This window comes from Triturus cristatus, chromosome 11 (genome assembly GCF_964204655.1).
Source record: "Triturus cristatus chromosome 11, aTriCri1.1, whole genome shotgun sequence".
Classification (NCBI taxonomy): Eukaryota; Metazoa; Chordata; class Amphibia; order Caudata; family Salamandridae; genus Triturus; species Triturus cristatus.
The window spans coordinates 105419192-105445424 of NC_140594.1; the positions used below are offsets into that span (position 1 = coordinate 105419192).

At 44.9% G+C, this 26233-nt stretch overlaps 1 protein-coding gene across 1 annotated transcript; it reads left to right on the forward strand.

Annotated features, from left to right (window-relative positions):
- The first annotated feature begins 1905 nt into the window (after positions 1-1905).
- On the forward strand, positions 1906-26233 carry MIF (macrophage migration inhibitory factor). Its single transcript, XM_085633958.1, has 3 exons — positions 1906-2227; positions 15102-15274; positions 26042-26233. Exons 1-3 carry the CDS (start codon positions 2120-2122, stop codon positions 26106-26108), a joined length of 348 nt encoding a protein of 115 aa, XP_085490084.1. The 5' UTR covers positions 1906-2119; the 3' UTR covers positions 26109-26233.

The following is a 26233-nucleotide window of genomic DNA, read 5'->3' on the forward strand; positions in this document are numbered from 1 at the left end:
CATGAAGGACCTGAGTTGACCTGCAAGCCAGTGAACTTCCCCTTTTATTCACCTTTTGCTAATACTCTATTGGGCCGTTTGAAGGTAGCCAGCCCCTTGCCCAAACAAATGTAATCCTTTTTGTGCTCCACGCCTCCAGCCCCACTTTGAGGCGCTGTGGCCTCGGCCTTTATTGTGCTGTGTGTATGTCGGGGTGTAGCAAGGGCCAGCTGCCTTATCCATTGTTTCGAGCAGCCGGCCATTTTCTGATGTTGCCTTCTGGGGGCTGTCCGCTCAATTATGGCACCGCCCAAGAGTTGCATGCTTCGCATGCTGGGCCTCTGCACTTTGTCACTGTAGCAGCAATAGGAGCCCAACCACTCGACCCTTGAAAAGCAGTTCTAATCCATGGGTGCCACCAGAGTCAAGAGCTCTGGGGCATCATTCTTCCAGCAGTCAGGCAGAGTCTTCTTCCTTTGATGATTCTTCTTGGGTCTAAGCAGCGGCAGTTCCACCATGGTAGTGGAGGAGCATCACCACCCCCTTCCCTCACTGCTGCACAGAAAGCGTGAAAAATAAAATGGTAATTAAATTATTTTCTTAGCATTTTATATTTTACGCTCTGCCAGCAAACAGAGTGTGAGGGCAGGGCCGGCCAGTGCGTCATTGCTGCCAATTATTGGCAGCAGTGAGGAGTGGCCACTTAAGTTTGAAGTGCGCATGTCGGTTTGGCCGACTACCTTGCTACGGACAAACCGACATGCACATTTCAAACCTCTCCAATCTGGCTGTCTTGGACAGCTGGGTAGGAGAGAAGGCACAGGCCTACAGTGCCGTTTGGAGCACAGAGCCATCCTGCTCCAACCAATCAACACGCTTCGCTCATGCTCCTTAGCAGCATGAGAACAGCGTCTTGATTGAATGAGAGAGCTGGCAGTAGGCCTTGAACTCGGAGGACGTGCTGCAGAACATCGAGGTCATGCTGCAGAACATCGAGTGGCAGTGTAAGGTAAGTGATTTTTTTTTTATTTGTGAAAAAAAAATGTTTAGCCCCTCCGATGTGATATGTAACCAACCGCCACTGGGTCCAAGAGGTCCAGAAATGTTCGGAGGAGGAGGTGAATGGCAATGGATGGCCCGAAGACACGCTGCATGAATAATAATGGACTGTAATACTGCGCCAGCCCTCACCTGCATGCCACTTGAGCTGCTGAAATATATCTCAGTCACTTTACACTTTAGCCCCACTATCCCAACCCCATGGCATTGCCCTCTGTATAAAGCCATTACCTGCAAGCTGGTGCAAGTCACCTAAATGTGCGGTCATTTCCTTTGGTTTCATTGTCAGGTCAAATATCATAAGATCTAATTTCCTTGAATTCTTCATTATGCACATTATTTTTTTTTTATAACCTGAGAAATCCCACTTTTGCTCCTAGAATGTTGGCAAATATTGGCTGGGACCAGAAATCAAATGGGACCTTGATGAAGCACATGCTGTGTGTAGAGCAGCTCCTTGAAGCTGAATAGGCTGCAGGACGCCCCTCCCCTAATGGGAGAGGCCACTCAACGGCTGCTCTGCGCACAGGAGGAATATGCTGCAAATAATTATTTTTTTGTGTTATTAATAGTTATTCACTCAATGTGGTTCTCATATATGAGGGTTTGATGCGGTATTATTGATCTAACAATTGTTTTGAGCATTTTCGTAATTTTACTGATGAATGTTTCTGTGATATCATAAGTAGAACACGCTGATGCAACATAACATCACGCCCTGTGAAGTCCCCAAATTGTTAATTTTGTTTTTCAGGCCAAAGCATTGTGGACAGCTCTGACGCCTCCCGGCTGCGACGGGGCAAAATGCGGGAAGGAAAAATGGTGTTTGTCTCTTTAAGGCGTCCAGTCACATGTGCCGCCCCTGGGAGCTAGGAACAGTACAAGAGGCTGCGACCGCCCTCCATCTTTCAACTCCCAGAGTCCCAGCACAGGCAGAGTCGAGGCTCGCGCTCCTCTGTACCTCCAGCAGCACCACCGCAGGACAGACAGAGGCCATTATCAATCTTCCGGCAGCAGCATCGCAGCAAAGAGGCCCTTCCCGCCCATACAGCACCAGTGAGGCCCGCGTCACACCTCCGAGATGCCCACCTTCGTAATGAACACCAACGTCTGCAAGGACGCCGTGCCCGAAAACCTGCTGGGCGAGCTCACCCAGCAGCTGGCCAAAGCCACGGGCAAGCCGGCCTCGGTGAGTGCAGGCGGGGCACGCAGAAGCATGCCTATCTTTTTAAAGATTCCATGACTGTTTATTTATTTATTTGTCTTGAAGTTTCATTTAGGCGAGGACCAGTCCCCTCGGGCGTCAGGGCGCCTCGCATTAATGCAGTTTATGAGGTACATTTGGCAACAGTGCCACAAATTGATGAAATATTATATGGGATACAGAACGAGCTTGCAGCGCCCCAGCATCATAAATTACAAAACGTTTAAACGCAAACAACAAATGTCTTCGATTGTAGTTTTGTATTAAAAGTCTGAAGACCAGTCTATCTTCATTATACACGCGTGCATTCTGGGAATCGTAGTCAAGGATTAGTTTACTTGGACCCACAGATATTAAAAAATAAAAGCCGAGCCGCAGACATTACAACGGTAACGTAACTGAAACACAGTCAAGTGGCTCATTTTTCCTCTTCGGCGGTATAAAAAGGTGTAGAGTTCGCTGGTAAGATAGTTCGGTGGATTCATGCATCTGCAGCGAGGTGTGTACAATCTCACGGTCGTGCTATCAGTCCTGGATGCTTGACAGTTTTTTGTATTTTGAAGTTGATCTAATGAGAACTCTTGAGTTGGATGATGTAGCACGTGCTAGTCGCAGCACTGAAGATGAGGGTTTGATGGTGTTATGTACAAATAAGCGCATTCTGCGACAGTAGAATTAAAGTAATACATAAGCGACAGTAAACATCACCTGTTAAAATAACTTTTCCTAGATTTAGATAAATTTCACTATTGCCTAATTTAATAGTACTCAATTTACCTACCTCGGAAGGCTGGTTGGCTGAGTAGGCCTAGCTGAGATGTAAACTTGAAACCTGCAAAGCTAAGCTGTGAGCGTTTAGCTCACTGAGCCAGCCTAGCTGTAATGTTTGCTTGGTTTCCAGCTTGGAACAGGGATTGGTGCCAGTGTGCACATGTTCAGAATGGGAGCTGATGTAAATAATCAGCCATGCGTGAGGGGGCACATAGAGTGGCTGAGAGGAGTCTAGAGGTGCTCTACAAAACATTCCTGTAAGAATGATCCAACTCTGGGTTGTGGGTGGTGCTTCTGAAGCCTTTATGGGATCCTTTTTTAGGGCAGCCCGTGCGCTCATTCAGGTAAAGACCAAATCTGTGCACATGTACCCACACTCGATTTAAGAAACACCCCTGCATATTTTTAATGACTTAATTTTCGCCCTCTTAAAACTTACTCCGCTGCTACACTAGGTAATGGGTAAAAATAAAATTTGCCCGATTTTCTCAACTTCCCTTGAAGAAAAAAAAAAAGTTGTTTAAACAAATAAGTACCTTCCACAGCGCTTCACTCTGCAAAGCAAAATGTGCTTTTTATTCCTAAGTTGCGTAAATCTAAGTCCAGTGACCAGATCATTTTCCTTCCTTGCCGCCACTATTCGAAATTCTCTTCCATGTATCTTCACATTATAAATATATTTATAGCCCAGCTGAAAACGTTCTTGTTCCCTGAACCATAGTACCTCTCTTTGTTGTATTTCAGTGCCAGGGCGCGTCTCATGAAACAGCAGCTGCGCTTTATATAAGTGTAATTTCATTCATTCATTCATTACAAGTGTAATTTCAAATGCAGGCAGGTATTTTCAGAGCTGTAGGCCACAAACATTTGCCATTTGGTTCCGCCCTCTCACCTAACAGTATAACCATTGTTTTAGGCCATGTGTTGCAACATGGCGCCCACTTGTGGCCCTTTCTGGTGGCATTGTAAGGCAGATGGGCCAAGGTGCCTTTGCTCTGCAGCAACTCTGTGAGGGATGGAGTACGCGTGGTGGTGCTTGATGGTCTCCATCCAGGGCAGGAAGGAGACTCTGTGAGGGTGGCGCTGCAGTCATTCACTTCACTCCAGGTCAGTGCTTTTCATGCCACACTGTTCGTTCATGGGCGAGGGCAGCATGCCCAGGGGGGATTGGAGGCCGGTCATGCTGTGGTGGACTCTGAAATGGCAGGAGGGTGGTGCGTGTGCTGGAGGGGTAGGAACTGCATGAACATGTAAGGCTCTGTTGGATGCTGTTACCTGGGGGTTTAGCACCGCTCTTGACAGTCACTTGGCTGATGGTGAGAGTAGGGGACAGCAGGCAGTAGGATGCCTGTTCGTATAAGGTTGTGGTGCATTAATTGCTCAAGGCCTGGGCTTTGTTGTGTTGAACATTTACAGGGGATATTCCACTACATTATTTACCACTTACATATTTGGTATTGTAACCAAATATTTTACTACTAACATGCCTAGGTCTGCCTTTGCGTATATGTATGTATCTAAAGTCAAACAAGACTTTTCCTATGGAAACTAACTATACCTGGTTCCCTCTTCATAACAAGATGTCGGGGGTACCCAAAGATTTTGGAGTAGACGCCTCACTCCGTTACCATGGCTTCGTCATGGTCGCATATCCACACCCTGGTAAGCTCCTACTACCAGGCAGATTCGACCATAGGTGGAAATGGGCGCTCTTAGATAAAGCAAAACCGGATATGCAGGGACCCAGAAAATGGATACATTTAAAATACCTCAAGGTATACCCGAAGTTTTATTTTATTGAATGGGTACCTGGGGTATGAATAAAACCGTGAATATTGAGGGTTCTATTGAAAGGCAATTGTTCAATCCTATCCTCCTTTTACTAGGTAATTGTATATTACTCGTGGTTACTTGCCCGTTAACAGTTTTGCAATATTCCCTAGGGACAGAAAATGTTTTTGGGATTTGGGAGTATTTGCATTAAAAGCTCCAACGCTCACTTGGGTCCAATAAAATGGCACGCGTAGAACGCCCACGTGTCCATATAGCCCCACCTAGTGCAGCACAAAAACACAATAATGCAGCATAACAATTCAATGGAGCAACACAACTGAGTACCACAATAACCTAACTCAGCAGCACATGTATATCGCGATACAATTATAAACATCTTCCTGTGAAAAATATATAATTTGAGGGGTTTCATATAGGGAAATATAAGTCTATGGACTCCGGAGGTAAAAGTTTATATCACAGCAACATTACCTATGCCATAAACATATGCACATTGTTTCTGAGGGTGTTTTAATGACGCATTATTTATCGTTGTATAAGCTCTTCCCAGTAGATGTTGATCCTTTTAATAACTTTGACAGAACTGAAGACCACTTTTGTTAAGTTTGAGTCATCCACATTAACTTGTTCCTGAGATGCTTTGTGAAGAGGATTACAAGTTGAGGGGCGTCCCAAAAGCTGCACCACATGTCGGTTCTCATATTTCTGTAGCATCTGCAGCAAAAACTGCTGAATGAGTGTAGAGACAACTTTCATTAGGGGAGGCGGCCTCGCCCACCCCTGGATCCGTGTGTGGCTTAATGAAGATCCATTAAACACACACACAAAAACTAAGAGGCAAAGAAGGTAAGGGGGTGAATTCCGTAAATATTTTGAAAGCTGGGCCACCATGTTGGATTTCCCAAGACTGTGGAATCTGATTGGCGAGAGAATGTTTCCCTTAGTCCAATGCAAGGTCAAGGGCTGTAGAAACCTCCCTGCACCCCAGCGATTGATTGGTTGTCCGTAACTGAAAAACATTCCTGCAGCAGCAATCGCCCCATGCCAGACACTAGCGTCTGCATCGTAGGGGAAAAATTTGAATCCATGAGGGGGTATTGTAGCATGCTAAGGCCCAAGGAGGATGTGAGGTTGGGTTTCGGAGAAGACCAGCCAGACCCCTAAAATGAAAAACATTTGTTGTGGGATTTGCACAGCTGTGCACTTGGGCGTTTGAACGAGATCACAGATCCTCTACAGAAGAGGGCGCCTGGAGCTGAGATGGGCAGCAGAGTGCCTGGCCGCATTAGCCCAGTCCATGTACCCGGAGGTGGCTGAGCACAGCTGGATCCTTGTGGTAGGCTTCGGGCCAGGATCAGGCTTGGAGGCCTACACTGCTGCGGGATGTGCTTTGGAGCAGATAGGGCTGCTTCTAGTATGTCTCAAATAACAAAACCTCTCCATAAAACCCCTGTGGAAGATTAGTTAGTTATCTCCGCCTATTGCATTATTATTTGCGTGGGGAAAACTGCAAATTCAAAATGTAAACTACAGCTCTAGTGACGTTCTATCTTTATTCTAAAACCTAAACACTGTAATTCCCCAGTTTTAGTAGCGGCTTAAACGATACCTCACACCCCTGCGAGGTGCTGCTCGTGATCTCCGGTTTAAATCCTTGATCTTACCAAGATTCTCTGTGTTGTCATCAGTGCATGAACACGGATAATGTATGATGCAGGGTATATGTACTCCTGTGAGTCATTGAGCTGACGAGCTTGTGGATGAAGCACCTGCGCGCCAGTGAGAGGTACCGGACCTGATCTAATGTTTGGCAGCCTACTCCGCAAACCCCAAAATACAAGACTGTATTCTCTACTGATGATGGTTAAAAAACCAGAAACGTGTCTAGAGATCAACACTATCTGCACCAACCTTGGGGAAACACTCCAATATCGGAGCGATCTACAAGAGACTGCATTACCCAGAATGCCAGGGGCGGACCTTGCCTGAGAGGTCAGCGGTGTGCTCCCACATCCTGTTGAGTATATGCATTGGCCCTGGAGGTACATAAAGTCTCTCTACTGATTTATCTCATGTGGCTATAATACACTGCATGAGGCCTTCAGCTATACCCAGCGAGGGTTGAGCACAAGCCCTGTGTTTAGCTCGCATGTGGATCTCACTCACCGCTTTTGTCCCTGTACAGGGGCAGATGTACACTCTGTGACCTCTACCATGTCCTCTTGTTTTGGTGCAATGCCTGGCCTGTGACCGTGCCATGTGCTTAACCACCATGTAGACATAGATGGCACAGAGCCGTCAGCCGTGGGCAGCTGTCCATTTTTGCTTTCATTTGCCACAGAACTGTGAGTCCATAGTACCAGCCGTGCACATTCTTTGGCTGTTCACGGTGGGGACTGAATCCAGGAGGTGGCCTTTGGCTACCACCTGCATAGCATCATTTCTCTAAATTTTGTGGTGTTGCTCATGTCATCTGAGATGACGTCAGTGAATTTTCTCAATTCACTTTAGAGCAAAGTTTGGCTCAAATTGCACAGGCCTCTGGCCAACTTTGGATGGAAGAGAATGGATGGGGGACACCCTATTCCCATGATTAACAAAGATGAAGCAATAAATAACCGTCCCGAATTCCTTGTCTTCTACTCTTCCCAGAATATATCTTTGAGGAGTGGTGTCGCTAGAAGCTGCAAAGTCTCTTGTTCCTTACATTGCGCAGTCCCAGGAGGCATCTTTTTTCTGGTTACTCCAATCTCCCTTAAGTCAAGGCTGTCCTATTCGATCAGATCAATTTCTGTGAGAATTGGTCTCCTACAGCGCAGCCAGGAGACCCATGCCATAGAGGGCCTGTAGTGTGTATGTAAAGGGTACTGCATACGGTGCACAGGAATTCACATTTGAAGCTGGGAACATGCCTTTGGCACAAAGGAGAATAGTGTTTGGAGAAGTACGAAGAAGGATGCATGCCTGTGGTGTAGGGGGGAGTGTGTGCCGTTCGTGTATAGTGCATGGATGGATGCATGCCTGTGGTGTAGGGGGGAGTGTGTGCCGTTCGTGTATAGTGCATGGAAGGATGCATGCCTGTGGTGTAGAGGAGTGTGTGCCGTTAGTGTATAGTAGATGGATGGATGCCTGTGGTGTAGAGGAGTGTGTGCCGTAAGTGAATAGTGCATGGATGGATGCCTGTGGTGTAGAGGGGAGTGTGCCGTTAGTGTATAGTGCATGGAAGGATGCATGCCTGTGGTGTAGAGGAGTGTGTGCCGTTAGTGTATAGTGCATGGATGGATGCATGCCTGTGGTGTAGAGGGGTGTGTTCCGTTGGTGTATAGTGCATGGATGGATGCATGCCTGTGGTGTAGAGGAGTGTGTGCCGTTAGTGTATAGTAGATGGGTGGATGCCTGTGGTGTAGAGGAGTGTGTGCCGTAAGTGAATAGTGCATGGATGGATGCCTGTGGTGTAGATGTGCCGTTAGTGTATAGTGCATGGATGGATGCCTGTGGTGTAGAGGAGTGTGTGCCGTTAGTGTATAGTGCATGGATGGATGCATGCCTGTGGTGTAGAGGGGTGTGTAGTGCATGGATGGATGGATGCCTGTGGTGTAGAGGAGTGTGTGCCGTTAGTGTATAGTGCATGGATGGATGCATGCCTGTGGTGTAGAGGGGTGTGTTCCGTTGGTGTATAGTGCATGGATGGATGCATGCCTGTGGTGTAGAGGGGTGTGTGCCGTTAGTGTATAGTGCATGGATGCATGCCTGTGGTGTAGAGGAGTGTGTGCCGTAAGTGAATAGTGCATGGATGGATGCCTGTGGTGTAGAGGAGTGTGTGCCGTTAGTGTATAGTGCATGGATGGATGAATGCCTGTGGTGTAGGAGGAGTGTGTGCCGTTAGTGTATAGTGGATGGATGGATGCCTGTGGTGTAGATGTGTGCCGTAAGTGAATAGTGCATGGATGGATGGATGAATGCCGGGCACGTGCGCATCGGATTACTCGGTTCCTTAGACTACAGTGAAGTATCCTTCTCTGTATCTGACCTCGAAGTAAAGGATGCATGCTTGTGGTGCAATGGAGAATGGTACGTGACCATTGTATGTAGGAAAGTGCATGTGGCGCACAGGAGAACGTTTAATACCTAAATGACGTGGCTACGGCATTTCCAAATGGTTCAGGGTCCCAACTTGCACCACGTTGTCGTGGGTGGTGGGTGCACGTACGCCCTTTTATCATTTGTTGGCATTCTTGAAAACAGGCAAACAACAAACCGCTGTGGGTTTTCATCTGAGCATCAGTAGGAAGATCTCCAGTGCCAGGAGCAGTTGGCACATTCTGCTATACTTGGTGTGCCTTTAACTGGGCCAGGTGCCACTGAAGAAGAATTGGAACAGGCAGCCCCTGGCATGACTGCATGGCTGGAGGCATGCCAAGCCTGCAAAAGCTGACCCTTGGACTCCCTGTATCTATAGCAACCAGAGCTGGAGCAGTCTACATGGAAATACAAAGGCTTTGCCCATGCCTTACAACGTCTATGGTGACTGGCATACACCATTACAAAGTGGACAATTGCTTTGGGCCCCACCTTCCAAGGGGCCCCTTGAAAAAAATAACTTTTGCTCTTTGGATTTCTGCTTGTTTCTGTGTCTAAGCCTTTAACATATAATTCAATATTACTTGGCATCATGGGGCTTCAATTAGGAGAAAATGGGTAATAAAATTCAAAGTTGCCCCCAAAATATTTCATGCCCAGGTCCCCCAACATCCTTAAAATGACACTGTCGGAATCATCCCATTTATGGCCACAGCAGGCTGTTGCTTATGCCCGTACTCTGATTTCAGAAAATCATCCCAGACAGAAATATAGCATTGGCAGTAGATTGCAAATCACCCAAAAACCAGAATATTCGTACATCACCTGCCAATGCAGATGCTGGGACTACAGCTGAAGGACCAGGAGGTGAAGACCTGTCCTCTAAGAACATCCTCCCTTACCAGGGAAGGACATGGAAACCATCAATTCTGCACATGTTCACAGTTGTCATACAAGAGATTACAAGTCTGAGTAACCAACCGAACCGTAGGTGGTTGTCACATCATAACGTTAGCAAGCATTAGCCAAGCTAACCGGCCTGGCTTTCAGGTGCTAACACTCAAACACTGTTCATGAAGGCTCTCATTTGCATGCGTTGTCTCAAAGGCAAACTGACTTGCTTCGTCAATGCCTTTTTATTGTATGAAAACCGAGAAGTAAGAACAATGGATGATGCAGATGGAGGAAACCATGTGAAAATTCATACAGGAGAGAAATACGGAGGAACAAAGGTAAATGGAAGTCTGTAGGAAAGTGGCAGAGGAAAAACCAGAATGGGGCAGACCGACCGGACTCTACAGAAAACCCTGTTGGACTGAAGGGGGACGGGGAGGACATTACACAAGGGATTGCTTTGAGAATACAATGCATGCATGAGATGCATAATTTAATGTCATGGTTCAGTATAGTTTTGAGATGTAAAATAGTCCCTCTGCATAGGAATGATACATCAACCAGCCAGTAGCATACGGTGACAGGGCACTAGTACTCTAAGTGGCACTGGAGCCCACACTTTATCTTTAAAAATTGCCCGCCATAGGTCTTTCGGGCCGCTGCACTGTCAAGCCAGACCTTACGATACAAAGTAAGAGCAACATGCACTTGGAGGACAGCACTCTGAGGTACTCCTGGCTTGAGCAGAGTGATGCATGTCCAGGGTGCACCCCACCAGAACTAAGAAAGCAGGCTCTCCCCTTGTCCAGGACAACCTGGCACGAATAGAGGAAGGCCTACAGAGCGTAGTCCGAATATGGCCCGAACTCTGGAATCTCTAGATCCTTTCATAGCACCAACTCGGTCAACATACCAACTTTTGAGAGTGATCCCTGTGGATTTAACCCCCAAACCACCTAAGCATTCCAGGAGGGTGGTGTGTTTTGGGAAATGATCGGTCCTGTGAGATCCACATGAGTGTTTGTTAGTAGGTGGAAAGCCTCCCTTCACCATGAATAGACACACTCCAGAATATACTTGCATTAAGATCAAAATCCTATTCTACTGCATATTATGTCTATAGTTGATTTAAAAAAAAAAGAATAGTAGTGACAATAGGAGCTCATTACTAGAACTTTCAGGGGAAGCAATATTATAGCAGTATTTTAAAATGTCCCTGCATTTGTTCACCAGCCCTCCCTTATTCCCGCTAACTAAACCATCTTGGCACCAGGAGCTTAGATGGTGCTGCTTTTCATCCACATCCTGTGATGGAACTACTGAGATATTGTTCTGCATAGTCATCTAGTGTACCAACAAGTCGGTAAGGCCTGTAGACCCAGCACCTGGCTGTCAAAAAGGTGTTTACAGCTCCTGTCTGCACAAGGCCAATGTCTTCTGGAAGTGTGAAGACTCCTCTGTCCCCCCAACGCTTTTTTTTTTTATGTGCACCTTCACTTGTATCTGCTTCTATGAAACATTGACTGTTTGAATTTCTTATATAAACCATTGCTGGTGCATCAAATTATATCTGAGGCAAACAATATATGGTTTCTAACAATACTTAATGCAATATCTGAGTTTATAATTTAAGAGTATGCAAATACATTAATATATGGAATGCAATGGGGTAATAAACAAGAAAAATGTGATAATTGCATCACTATGACCAAGTAAATGCGTAACTGGCTTTTCAGATCACCCATGAATAAATGAAAACCAGGAGCCAGAGAAGCCTTCGAGCCCCAAATCAATGCAGGGTGGAGGAAAGCAACACTCAAAATCCAAGTGCATGAACTTCCAAGTTTCTGTTGACGTGGAAGGTCCCCCCCCCCCCCCCCCCCCGGCTATAAGGTGAAAGGCTGGTAAACCAGGAAAGCTGACCAGGTGCAACAAGTCAATATTGAACAACGAGGTGTAGTCATACATTTGCTTGCAGTCTTGCCAGGGTGCCGTCTAGGCCATCGCTTGCAGCCCACACCACAGCCTTGGCTCAGTCACAGGTTTTCATAACGGATTATTTGGGGGTGGTAGGGTGAAGGAGCAACACCAGTACATTCTGTCAAGGGCAACTAGGTTTCCAAAATTCAATCTAGAGATGCAATAGCCATCTTAATTGGGGTTAGAATATCTGGAAATCGAGTCTGATCCTGATTTATTATTTTTTTTTTTTTCTTCCCTAAACTGTGACAAACGTCCATGCGTTTGCTGTTCGCCTGAAAGGGACACTACGCAGTGAAGTGAAATATCACAGAATACAAACATACCATAGCAATTGTTCTCTTAGTATTTGATAAAGACATGATTGTCTTCTCCTCTTGAGCACATGCGAAAAGCCAATCCAGGTTGTCATGCTACTTTACTCGCTACTCTTAAAGGAACATCGAGCACAGAAAACCTACTAATTCAACAATCCAAAAAGGTGTGTACTTGTCCAATAACAGGAGCAGCAAAGGCATTCATAAGATAACTGGCTTGAAGTGCCCTGTGCTGAAAGGACTTGCGCACTAACTATCCCTGCCAAAGAAAGTGCATCCTCCTAGATCACATTTTTCTTTATGAATAATTGAAGGTTGCTGTACAGTGAAAGCAAGAGGATATAGACATTTGTAGTGTTCCATCCAGGCCTCCACTTCTTAGAAACCTGTAGAGCTCTAGTGAAGATCTGTGGTCGGATGGTTGGAGACCAGGTGCCCCCCCCACCCCCCCTCCATAACGGCAGTCAACAAACATGGGGTCACAGCCCCAATACTTATACCACTTAGTGTCTTTGTTCTCCCCCCGCCACAGGGCCCTGTGCCCAATCCAAACCAGTTCTGGGGGACACTCAAACATTTTCTTAGATGTCAGTGTAGGCTCTGGCCCCAGACACACCACGGGGGGGGGGGGCGGGAGTCAGAATTGTAGAACGCAGGCACAGTCCCATTCAGTCCCAGGTGCTACTCCTCCCACCACTCCAAATGCAGATGGGCCTAGTCAGCGTCGTGCTGACTCGCCCTGCCCCTCTGGAGCCACTGCCCCTCCCCAGCCCCTGTCCTTACAGAGCCAGACATGCAATATACATCAGGCAGGCACAAAGACACCTAGCACACAGAAATGCACACTTCTATAAGTGGCATGTCTAAAGTAGTGATAATCAATCTGGGAACACCATTGCGCAGCATTTATTATCACTATTCCAAACTTGACCACTACTACTCCTCAGGTTAGGAATTACCACTGAAGCACATATCGAGGAATCCCCAATGCATTCCTGTGAGGGAAGCCTCACAGTAGTGAGAAACCAAAATGTCTGTCACTACCAGGACATGCCACACAATTAAGGCACGTGTCCTACCTTTTTACCTACATTGCACCCTGCCCAGAGGGCTAGCCAGGGTCTACCTTAGGGGTGACTGATATGTAGTAAAAGGGGAGACACAGACATGGCACCCACTATATGTGCCACGTCACACTGGCAGTAAACTGCCGCGCGTGCAGGCTCTGCAATGGCAGAGGCCTGAGACAGGTTTGAAAGGCTACTTTGGTGGGTAGCACAAACAGCGCTGCAAGCCCACCAGTAGCAATTAATTTACTGTCCCCGGGTATATGAGATGCCACATTACTGGGGACTGAGGTAAATTAAATTAGCCAAACGGGTGTAGAGTAATCTTACCATGTTTTAACATAGAGAGCACATGCACTTTACACTAGACAGCAGTGAAAGTGCCCAGAGTCCTAAAACCACCAAAACCATGTCAGAAAAAAGACTAGGAGGAAGGCAAAAAGTTCAGGAATGACACTGCAAAAAGGGCCAAGTCTAACCGGTATGAGAGAGTGGCATTTGCTCTGTGCCACACAAGGCAAGAGATCTGATGAGACAGTTTTGAAGCCGGAGATCAGACCACTTACAAGGCACTGAACAGTAAGCGACAGCCTGAGCATAGTACACCACTCTCACATGGAATAGTATTGCTAGCGGAGCCCCTGGACCTGTGACACAGTAAGGATTGCAAGGGGATTTTGTAATGCATGCCAGATCTTCAGGATGTCCACCTGCATGTTGGTTTCTCGATGTGACTCCCTCTTTCTTCCCCCCCCCCCCCCCCCCCCCCCCCTTCTCTCCAAAATACTACAAAATTGAAACCTTTCCCCAGTGAAAGGGAACTGCTCTAGATATAAAGCAGCATCCATATGCAGAGCCTGCTTCATGGGGGAAATTGCAGACGGGACTTACGGGTGAGAAGACTGGTATTTATGCCCTAAGGAAATGGCTAGCGCAGTTGCTGGTTTTTCGGTACATCTTTCCCTCCAACTGTAAGAACGAGGGAGAAGGGTGAAATTTCCCATTGCGTGCACGTCTGAGGTACATTACCCAATACGTAGAGGTGCTACTGAACTGTAACTTTGCCTCGGAGCAGGGTTCATACTTGCATGCATCCTCCCAAGTGAATGCTTAGTGGGTGATGCCACACACACATGCACAAAGTATTTCTAGGGTAACCCTTAAGAGTGACGTGGTCCCTGACACACATTCCTGCTCTCTCAGATATTACCTCCTGCTATTGCAGTGGGTATCTATGCCATCTGTCTGGTTACTGGTCTTCTCCTACCTCTCGGTCGGGGTCTTTTAGGTTTGTTTAGAGCCTTTTACAGAATTCTGCGTGTAGTCTTACAATGACTTCAGAGCAGTAGGTGAAACCAAGAATGCAGTGATCCGTGTCATTGAATTGATATCTGGTCGCCTTGCATTGACGAAGCTTCATAACCTTCAGTCTGCTTCAGGGTTGTGAGTTGCCCAAGCACATAATCTGCTCCCCCACAGTATTTGAATCTTTCATTTCCAGCCCCTTGTTCTCTATATGGACATCTTTTGATCGCTTTAAGGATTGGTCTAATTGAGATGGTCCAGGCTAAGCTAGGATTTGACACCTGCTGAAGACCTGTGAACTTCTAATCCAACACTAGATTGCCGAAGAGTGCACATCATGTGGATCTACCACATGCTGAACAAGACGTAAATTGCTGGTTACAGGTATGTTATCTTCTTCTTCGAACTGACCCCCCCCCCCCCCCCCCCCCCCCCCCAGTACCTGCATGAGTTTCTGCACCATCTTCAGACATTTTAAATGAGTTGTCAGCAGTGGTCATTTGCGGAGATGGAAAAGGATGAACCGTGCCAGATTTTTACGAGAACTACTTACTAGGTAAATTGTTGACCGTGCATAAATGTATTGCATGACTCTATAATACTCGAGTATTTATATATGTATATACATAACTTCTCTGCATCCCTTTCCAGTACATCGCAATCCATATCGTGCCGGATCAGATGATGTCCTTTGGTGGAACCACAGACCCATGTGCAATCTGCAGCCTGTCCAGCATCGGAAAAATTGGTGCTTCACAGAACAAGACTTATTCCAAGATGCTGTGTGACATCCTGAACAAGGAACTGCATATACCCTCTGACAGGTGAGTGATCCCCCTCGGTGTGCGACATCCTTAACAAGGAGCTGCACATACCCTCTGACAGGTAAGTGATCCCCTCGGTGTGCCTGTGATTGGTAAAGGCTCACAACAACCCTCGCAATGTGCCTTTTAGAGTGGTGAGGGCTCGAACCAGACACCACGGTGTACCTACCGGTAAAGTGGCAAGAGCCAGCACCAGGTTACCTCATGGCTGTTGGAATTTGTAAGGGCATGAACGAATACTTTCATAGGTCTGTAGAAGGGTAAGCATGCACTCCATCCAAACTTAAGGGTAAACTGTCACACTGGCCAAGTAAGAAACCAAAACCTCCATAGAGGCTTGCGGTAAAGTGAGAGAATTTGTTTATTCCTAATGGTCGTTGTATGTGGAGCAGATTAAATAAATCTCAACAGTTGCTAACAACTTGTACTTGGAGGTGGGCAATGATGTGCTTACTGTTCAAGTGCATGCTGCAAAATTTGAAAATAGACAAAAAGCAGTTAGCATCGTTACAGGACTATAGCTACAAAAATTGTGTACCAAAGCACTAAATGTCCATAGACCTATTACTGTTGTCATGCACCATATTGGCGAAATTTCTCAACTTCAGAAGACGGGAGTGTCAGATTTGTTATCCATATTTTTTTTTTTTTTGTATTGTGTTCCAAGATACAGCCGAAACGCGTGTCTGCTGTATCTTGGCCCACAATACAAAATATTTATAACCAATCCATGACTCCTGTCTTCTGAAGTTGAGACATGTTTGGCAATATTGAGCATGACAACAGTAATATTGGACATTCGGTGCTGTTGTACATAATTTTAGTATGTTAAAGGAGGTGTTTTTCACCAAAGTATTGGATTCATTTTGGGTAGTATGGTGTATCTGTACCTATTGGCACCACAACCTAAATTTCATCTTACTTAAATTGTGTTAAAATTTATATGGGCACATGTCAAATAGTAGTGCGGCCCAAGTGAACCATCACCACCCATTATCCGTTTTACAGGACCATATCTAGTGCCATTCATTGAACGGAAGATTTTGGTGTATCAATCAAGCAATCTGCTAGTATGCTGTGGCAGTGTTTCTGCCCTCTTGTGATTGTTTGACAGCCTTCCTCAGGGAAAACTGAAACTTGAGAGCATAGGGCCTCCATGCTAGTGGAGAACATTCCCATCTTCCTAGCAGGAAAATGTAGGCGTGCTTCTGGACATTTAGACTGATTGCTGAAGCTTTCCATTTTATGCTGTTCGCGGCCCCTGACCATGCACAAACTGTTCATGTCAATGAATGTCACACTTCAAATGTGAAATTATGGGACAGCCGAGTGAAGGAGGTTTGAAGGTAAAGGCATATGGAGTAACAGCTCGAGAAAGAAGGGTGAAACTCCATGCTATCAAACTATTCTCAATTAGATCATTTAAACTGAACAGCACCTCCTGCAAAAACTTCAACCACCCCTGAGCTGCCGTGGACTCCCTACCAGTCACCAAGAGGCTGTTGTGTCAACTATAGACCCATTGTTTCTTTCATTTACTGACTGGGTGTTTGTAAATATAACCACTCTTGAAGACTTTGTACTTCTGTGTAACTGCAACGCCTGCCGCTTGTACTTGAAGACTCCATGTAAAACCTGGGCTGCAGCTGCCTTTTTGTTTTACTCTAGTATTGAACACCCAGTTTCTGGTCATGAACCCAAACCGGTTTAACATCCTATGCTCTATAGCTGTTAGTGCCAGGCACGTCTTGGGTTCATTCTGTTACCCAGTGGCGGCTGGTCATATTTGAAAGTGGTGCGGCGTAAACCTTGGGCATGACTTTTATATAGCGAGCGATGGGAACCAGTTCAATGGACACACTTGAGGTCCATGGTGAGTCCCTCTCCCGAGAAAGAAATGAAAAAAAGATTAGCTAATGGTGCGGTTTAAGAAAATGAATGTAGCGATTAAAGCAAGGCTTATAAAGCAGTGGGAAAGTATTGTCTTGAAATATTAAGCACATTGAAAACTGCTCCATATCTTCCTGCATTAATATGTTCAACAGTTGATGTAATGTGTAAACTGTATAGAATGACAAATTTACCCTTTAAAATGTATAATTGCCCGATGTCTTGCACTGCATGCAGCATTAACTTTGGAAAAAAATGCTCTAACCAGACTTTGAGAAGCACCCTCCGATGCTGGCTGCAACCAGTCATATAGAAATGTGTGCAGACCGGTCTTAAAGTGGGGGCTGTCTATAAAGGAACATTTCAAATACATTTCTGTGGGTTCCATAGTGTGCCACCTGACTGGTATTGTGGTTTCTCTCTGAGATGTAATTTTATCCAGGTATAACACAACTGACATACACCTAAAGCCTGTCGGTATGATTGGCTTTGTTAATGGGTGTTAGCTGTTTAAGATAAATGAGTAACAACAATGATTTCTTAGAAATAATTAACTTTGGAAATGTTTACATTCTGAAATAGTGGGCCTGTGAATTACTTAGCATTGAGGCCTGTGGAAGGACTTTTGGGCTTCAGTTGTGTGTGCTTTGTTAGATGTGTATCCTCTTTTTCTCTGCATATCTTGTCCATCTGCACATCTTTAACCACATCTTTCCTCTTCAGCATTCTCTTTTCACGCTTCCCCGAATGCACTTCCTTGCATCTGTCACTTCACCACCCCCAACATGCACTGCACTCCCTCAAATTTAAGCCCTTTAATTTCTTACTTTTTTCTTGCAAATATTTTGACATCTGTGTACCCCCTTCACACACACACATCCACAGAATTTAAGTTGCAAATGGCATACATAAACATTGTTCTGTATGCTCTGCAGAGGGGCCAACCCACTGACAGGCACTTTGTTTGGCTTCAGCCTTAGCGTCTGCACGCTTAAGTAAAGCCACTCATAAACGCCTGTTCAGGGAAATGGGCAACCCAATAGACCCTTGGAGGTTTGGGTAACACAAAATAAGTATAAGGTATGATGCCTGCAAGGGATTTTTTTTTTTTTAGATCGGAATCTTATGTAATCGGTAACAAATTTTGAGAGCCCTATTTAGTGGCTTCTAGCAAATAAATTCCAAAATTAATTATTTATGAACACCTGGCATGGCTCAAGCCTCAAAGTATGCACAGAAAGAAATGTAGAAAAACATAAAATAGCTAACTGTTGAGGAATACAAGATTAAGGAAAGCATGTGAAATAAAGGAACTCAATCACTGAAATGCATTCCCTTCACGTGATCACCAATTGTTTGCTAGTCAATCCATGTTTTTGGCATCTGGGTTAATTTAGGGGCATGAAGACGGGACCAATTTTAATGTCGTACATCGGAGTACTGTCCATGTAAGCACCTATTCCACAGTAAGCACACATCTCTCGCTTTGGGCTTGACTCTGATATTTGGATCAACTTCGCAAGGGAACAAGAATCCTGCTTGTTATTTTGATGGAACAAATGCCGCAGCTCCACTTCTAACTGGGCCAGCAATCGGCAGCGAGGGCCTGGGGTGTCACAGTAGGGGAGGTTAGCGTGGGGAGGGGTCTCAGCATAATATGCATAACACCACATTAGCATGCAAACACTTGCCATTACTGAGAACAAGGCACCAAATCAGACCTGCTTACATACACTCCTACATATGTAGAAAGGGTGGGATCCATGCCTTTGAATGACAGACATCTGAAATCACACAGGCACGAAGTCTCCGACGCCTGAAACCAGGACGCTCATTGGTCACTAGCCTACAGAGTGCATACAACCCTAGACCACAATGGCAATGAAGGGCTTTAAAACAGAAACCCTGCGTTGTGTATCACAGTTCAGAAAGTTGATTTACTGCCTGACTACCGTCGCCTTCTTCAGAGTGAGGCACAGGCAGCCTGAAACAGACAGCCCGGATTTAAATACATCAATTTATTTAGAGATACAAACGTGATCTATTTAATGTTTTATCTGAACATTTGTAGGAATTTCAGAGCGGGTATAGCCCCTGAGCCCTCATGGAGAAACCATCCCTGCTGTTACCACTGGCAGCTGCTACTGGGAGGCAGCAATGGGCAGGGAGTGGGGTGGGAGAGTTTAGAAAGAAAAAAAAAATGTACTTGCCAGCTGCTGCCTCTCCTCTGTCCTCTTCCTGGCTTCTTCTCTGCAAACCGGAAGCACCCGTGCTCCCAGGTTCCCCATAGCTGAACACAATGCTGCATGCAATGCTGTGGTTTGTCTGAGTGCTGTTAGGTTATTTTTTTTTTTTTTTTCCTTTTTTTTTCCACTGTGAAAAGCAGTGGGGCGACTCTCCTTTGCCTCAGTCTCTTACTTTTTGGTTCATGTTTAACTATGCATTAAAGACTTTGGGCCTGCTTTCGATATTGGGGGATGGTTTACTCTGTCACAAATGGGATGGATTTCCCGTCCACTGAAATCTAAATCCCATAGAATACAATGGGATTTAGATTTCGGCAGACAGGATATCTGTTCCAGTTGGGATGGAGTAACCCGTCCGCCAATATCAAAATCAGGCCCTTAATAATTTTCAAAGAAATACTTCTGACTGGACATTGGCCTTTCAGTGCGAGAACGTACCGGTTTATTGTATTTGGAAGTAACCTCTACACCAAGTCCTCTGAGAAAGAATTGGCGACTCCACCACAGATACCACTGGAGGTCAAAGAAACAAAGCAAGTCCTGGCTAACCTTTGCAGACTAATGTTGTTGGCCCTTGACTGTGTTGAGAACTTGTAGTTTCAGCTCTAACTCTGTATTGTGTTAGCTGCAAACCCAGGAAACCTAGTTTGATGGAGAACAGATAAAGAAAATTGATGCTGTGGCTGGAGACATACAGGGTGGGGAAGGATGGAAATGGTGGACACAGGGCGGATAGAGGACTAAGAGGCACAGGAATGAGAGGAGGAGGAGGAGTAAGGAAGTAGGACAGGAAAGAGGGTCAGTAAGGGAAAGAATGAGGGAAGTGACGGAGAGAAGTAAAAGCGATGGCAGGAGAGAGGCGGAGGAGGTCGGGATTCTAGAAAACCCCGTGTGTTGCACGGAGGTGCCTTAGGAGAGCTCTCTCCGTGTTGCTCGTACTGCTGGAAGAGGAAAGGTCCTGATGATAGGGGGTGAGGCATATTGCCAAAGATGTTCAGATGGCTTGGTATGCTACATGTTAGGATTGATACGTGTAGGCAAAGTTATATGCATGTCTTGCTCAAACAGCTCATGTTGTTGGACTAGGATGTATTGACCAAGCTTTGCAGGTTCCATACTGGAATAACCTATGTGCTGCAGGTCCGGATGGACTTGTCTTGATAGTATTGTGTTCGGTCTAAATTGTGGAAGAGCAGAGATGATGCTGATCAGTTTTCAGGTGCATTGGCAGTCCTGTGTTAGTCTGTGAATTGGAGAATAGGGTACTGCTGGTTGAGGTAGTGGGGATGCAGTGAAGGTCCCCCCGCATGAATACCTGGGATGCTGCGTGTCTGACTTAAGTGCTCTGAGTAAATCTATAGAGCACTGTGTAAATACCAACTCCATTCATCTCAAGTTTCCCAGATGGAATGTGGGACCTAGTGCTTACAGATCAGACCGGCTCTGTCCTGGATAGAATGACCACGCACAGACCATCTACTCTGTGTACACCGATGCATCAGATAAACCGAGAGCTGGTGCTGCCTCTGTGTTTGGATACTGAATGCATTTGATTCCTTGGAGTGGGTATTTATGAAGGCAATACTGACCAGGCTAGGCGTACAAAATTGTGTCACCTTCTTGATTTATAATATATTAAACCTAGAACCAGAGTAAAGCTCAAGAGGGACACACATCTCTCCTGTCCTCTTTCCATTTGTAGAGGCACTAAACAAGGTTGCTCACGATCACTGCTTGTGTGTGTGATTGCACTGGGACCGCTGGCTTGTTGGCTTGGAGAATATCACTCCTATAGGTGCTTGGCCTTTACTAATAGAAGGAAAGTTATTAAACCTTCTGAACACCTTCTGCTGCTGTGTCACAGCTTGGTAGTAGTGCTTTTCAATTGCACCTCTATATGTGGAAAGAGTATACTATAGCAAACACTTAAAATATTTTGGGCGAGTGCTCGGTTGGTATCAAACACCCTACTATTGGCGGTGCCAAGTTACAACGGACCACAGGTTCCTGTGTGTATATCAAACCTCAAGATACCACCGCACTCCAATGGAAGTTCATATAACCTTAGAAGCTCCATAGAGTACAGATTCGTAGTAATGCTTCAACTGTATTTTTATTGAAGAAAGGGAAATTGTGTGATCTTCTGTACATTCAGTATTGGAACAGACCACTGTCTGTAAATTCAATATTGGATAACAGCCAACAAATGTTTCATCACAAAGTGGCTTTTCAAGGCTGTGAAATCCTATGTAAATACAAAGCAGACAGAAACGGAGACAAACTTAGTAAGTGTACGTGCAACAGGACAGGAAGCTTGATAGGAAGGATGCGATTACATATTTTCTTGTGTGAAACTTATCCCAGAACAAATGTTGTCGGTGATGAGTAATATCGTTCCAATCCACCATGAGAAAATAACCAAATTGCAAACCGTAAGATAAGGGGAAAAGAATAAAAGAAATAAGGAAGAGTTGAGTCCAAAGGAGTTGTCTAAACTCCATGCTGAAATGCAGGGCATGCCACCAGTGAAAGATCTAATTGTGTGATAAGTGTTAAGAGATAATAAGAAATTAACGTAAACCAACCTAACATTAAATACAGTTGGTTTATAGACTCAAAGGCTTTAACGAAAGTAGACCGGTAGTCGGGTAACTTGGTTTAACGTTTTTTAAGGATGAGCCAAGCATGAAAATTAGCTGGTTGAGATCAGTCTCAATATACTGATGCGGAACAGGTATCATCTGAAAAGAGTGGCCAAACCAGATAATTTATTTTAGTCGATTTTTAGTTCCACAGTGTATGGTCCAAGGGCATATAAGAGATGACTTGCATATATATGGTCCTTATGCCTGACAGCCAATCTGTCCGGTTCTGCAGCTCTGGGTGAGTCCATACCCGTACTGCAAGAGATCCAGAAGTAAAATATCTGTCTGCGTACAGATACATATTGTCAGTGATTAGAAAGAAGAAATTAAGAGATCTCTTCAAAAATGAGAAGTAAAAATTCCCCCTAGTATTTGGTGACAAGTGAAAATTCACTAAAACATTTGTTTGGGGGGGGGGGGGGAAACCTGTAACCAAATAGAACCGATCAAAGAGCATCATTTTGGACAGAAGTTACAAAAGTACAACGAGGGTAACTATCTCAGTTTCACCAGTTTAAGAAGGGAGAGGGGGCATAGCATATTAATCATCAAATTATCTTCGCCTTATTAAAGTTACTCGTATTTGGGTGAGACAGAACAAGTTGGTAGAAATCAAACCCTTGGTTTTGCCGACCACATGCAATTTGTTAGCTGTTTAGTAAAATCGTAAAAAAAGTAGCCGGTGAAGACCTGGGGCCTGATTCACAGAACTAACTTAAGACAAAATCCTAAACTTACTACCATTTACTCATTTTGGTATTCACAGAAGGCACTTAATCATTGATGAGTAAGTGCCTTCTGTGAATACCAAAATGAGTAAGTGCCTTCTATGAATACCAAAATAGTAGTAGTAAGTTTAGGACTTTGTCTTAAGTTAGTTCTTGAATCAGGCACATAGAATATATACGATCTACAGAAGGCTACTGATTACAAGTGGGCACATGGTCTGTAACCCAAGCACCGTATGATAAGTTGGATGGTCAAAGACTTACTGTGGCTGATGGATCAAGTGGGACCTGATCATGGGTCTTGCCTACATACAATGAGTTGTATAATAGTGAGCTGAACATGAATAAACAACATTATTCATAGTAGTAGTAATAATCATCAGACCATGTACAGGTACGACGGTCGAAGTGCTGGGTGGAGACCATGATACATTCCTACCTATGACGTTGGAAATAAATTAAAAAGAACTTGATTTTATGTCGTATACTTCACACACCAATCATAGCTCCAGACATCAATACTCAGTATGCAGTAGCACCTATGGAAATGGAATAGAACTGTTCATTTACAATAACTATCGGTTTGTGCGCACAGCATGAATACAATTGTACAGTAACCATATCAATTGTAAAGAGAGGGCTGGTTCCCTGGCCAGACTAAAATCACGTCCAGGTTGCAAGCACGGGATAATATGTCGAGCCTGTAGACAATCCTGCTTACATATCACATGTGTGAAAATGTATAAGATACAAGTAGAAGTATTGATATTCATCTTCAGTAAGTAAAATACAGCATGTATTTACACACAGATCAATTCCATAGAAGGTACTATTAGAACATAGAAAGCGCTATGAATAAGTTCTCTTTGAGAATAATATATCAAAGAAGTACTTAGTAGAATAGCATTCGGATACTAGAATTATGTCGTGTCTGTGGTATTGCAATAAAGAGGAGATACCCTTATCGTGGGGTATTCATGAATACTTTGGGAATTTTGGATTGTGTGATCCGTTAGGGTTAATTGGATAATATTGTACGGCCTGGTCTACTGTTTTCAAGTTGAATTGTGAATGAGATCTGGGAGGTTGGGTATAGATGGCAAATTTGTGAAATCAACCCTGAAGAACCGAATATCGTCCAATCGATCACAGGGAATTTATGGAGCACACAGCTACTCGGTGTCCCAGCGCTATGGGATTGTAGATGCTGATTGAAGTCGGGTAGTTGAAATGCTGAATTAAAAAGCCGTGTTTTCAAACTACATTTGAAAGACTGAATCTTTGATCACCTAAAGATGCATGGGCAAAAAGTTCCATACTCTTGTTGCCAACACGGCGAAAGAGGAATCTCCCCATCTTCTCCTAGTGTTGGGAACAACAGTCAACAAACTGTTTGCGGAGCGAGGAGCTCTAGGAGGCTGATATTGCAGGAGCCCCTTACATAGATATTTAGGTCCAAGTCCATAGTAAGCTCTGTGTGCTAACATCAGTCCTTTAAACTGCACTCTTGCCTTGATGGGTTGCCAGTGCAATTCCTTAAGATGTCTTTGAATAGAAGCATACTTAGCAATCCTCAGCATGAGCCGAGCAGCTGCATTCTTTACCAGCTGGATTCTCTTTAGATGGTACTCCGGGAGACCCCCAGTAGACAACATTGGCATAATCCAGCCATGATATTACAAGGGCATGGTTTACCAACTTTTTGGAAACAGCTGGTAGCACAAACAAAAACTGTCTCAACATCCGCAGAAGGCCAAAGCATGGCTGGACTACGCTCCACCGACTGTTTAAAGGAGAGGTTTCTGTCAAATTTCACACCCAAATTCCTAACCACCATAGAAGGCGATGGTGGGAGAGGAAAGAAACTGGGCCAAATCTCACCTCCCCACAGTGTTGGTGGGGATCCAAAAAAACAAAACTGAGGTTTTGCTTGTTACATTGGAGGTTAGTCTGGGACATCCACTGGAACACTGCCGACGGGCATGAAAGGCATCCGTCCTGGGCACATGAGATATTCCAGTCCCCACGTCGGGATCATCTGCAGATTATCAGCATAGGAGATTATCCGAGTGCCATGGGATTCCACTAAGGATGCCATAGCCGAGATAAATTCATTGAACAGAGTAGGACTTGGGTAACCCCAAATTCCAGAACTTTGAGCTCCGACATACAGATTGTGATCTGACCATCAAAAAGGAACTCATCCATGACCCAGCCGCCCCACCTACCCCTGTATAGTAAGAGTAGACCGGTTTGCACCTGCTGCGAGGGTTTGGAAACCCAACATAGAAGATATCCTTACTCAGGAAAAATGGCTGTATTGATGTGCCCAGAGAGCAGGCATTTCCGTAAACTGTAGGCACACACCTTTACGCTTTAGAATCCTATACAGATTACATCACACACCAGCCCTGACGATTCAGTTTGACTCTAAAGTCGATCACTCTTGTCATGGGTACAAGTTTGCAAACTTCATCCATCTAGCTTGGCTCTGTCCCCACAATTTGCATTATTGACGTCGGTTCTTCAAATAATAATAATAATGATGAAAGAGGGATAATGGGACGCAAGGTGCAAATTATTGCGTAAGAAACCTTTCCCAATTATGGGAGCCTGGATCCCAAAGACAGCCAGAAGACTGAATGCTGCAGCTGTCCAATACCGATCTTCAGTCTCCTGATCCGACTGTAATAAAGCGGAGTCTTCAGCACAATCCGAAGTAGCAGGGGCACAGGATAAATGGGGGGGGGGGGGGGGCATTCAGCTAGAACTTACCAAAAAGAAGGTGACTAGGTAAACAAGCTGTCGCAGGTGCTAATGTTATGCTCTTGACGGTGTAGTATATTGGGACAGTCTTCTTTTATGGTACGTGAATGATGGATTGGTGTGATATCAGATGTTACTACTGTGTCCTCTCTTCCTGCACCGCTACTGGGAGAATATCTATGCAATACAAGTGAAGATGTGGCTTATTAACATTGAAGTATTATCCCTAAACCTAGGTGGTAACCGCGTAATGTATTGTTGTATATCTGAAATATTAAAAGGTTCACAGATGCATAACTGAGTAACTCGTCCAGTCCAAGTTTTTTTCTTTTCTTTCTAGGGCTTGGAGTGCTATATTAGTTTATTTTTTATTTATTATCTGATACCAGGATTATAAATTCTAGAATGCGAGGCTGAAACCTGGACTGTGTGTGCCTGGCAAACTTACGCATTTCGTGCTGTTAAAATCTGTTATTTTTCTCTCTCTTCTAGGGTGTACATCAACTTTTTTGACCTGCACGCAGCCAACGTAGGATGGGATGGGTCCACCTTTGCCTAACGCGTTCCTCGCTTGCCTTGCAGCCCTAAATGGACCAGCACCTTACTTAGACCATAGCAGAGAATCATGCCTCCTTTTTCCATTTGTGACCAAACACAACACAAATAAAGTACAGAAAGAAGTTG

Bases quoted from the DNA above. Each gene is read 5' to 3' on its own strand.
- MIF (XM_085633958.1), top strand. From the start codon at position 2,120: ATGCCCACCTTCGTAATGAACACCAACGTCTGCAAGGACGCCGTGCCC. The intron at 2,228-15,101 runs GTGAGTGCAGGC...ATCCCTTTCCAG, and splicing joins CCACGGGCAAGCCGGCCTCG to TACATCGCAATCCATATCGT. The intron at 15,275-26,041 runs GTGAGTGATCCC...TCTCTCTTCTAG, and splicing joins CTGCATATACCCTCTGACAG to GGTGTACATCAACTTTTTTG.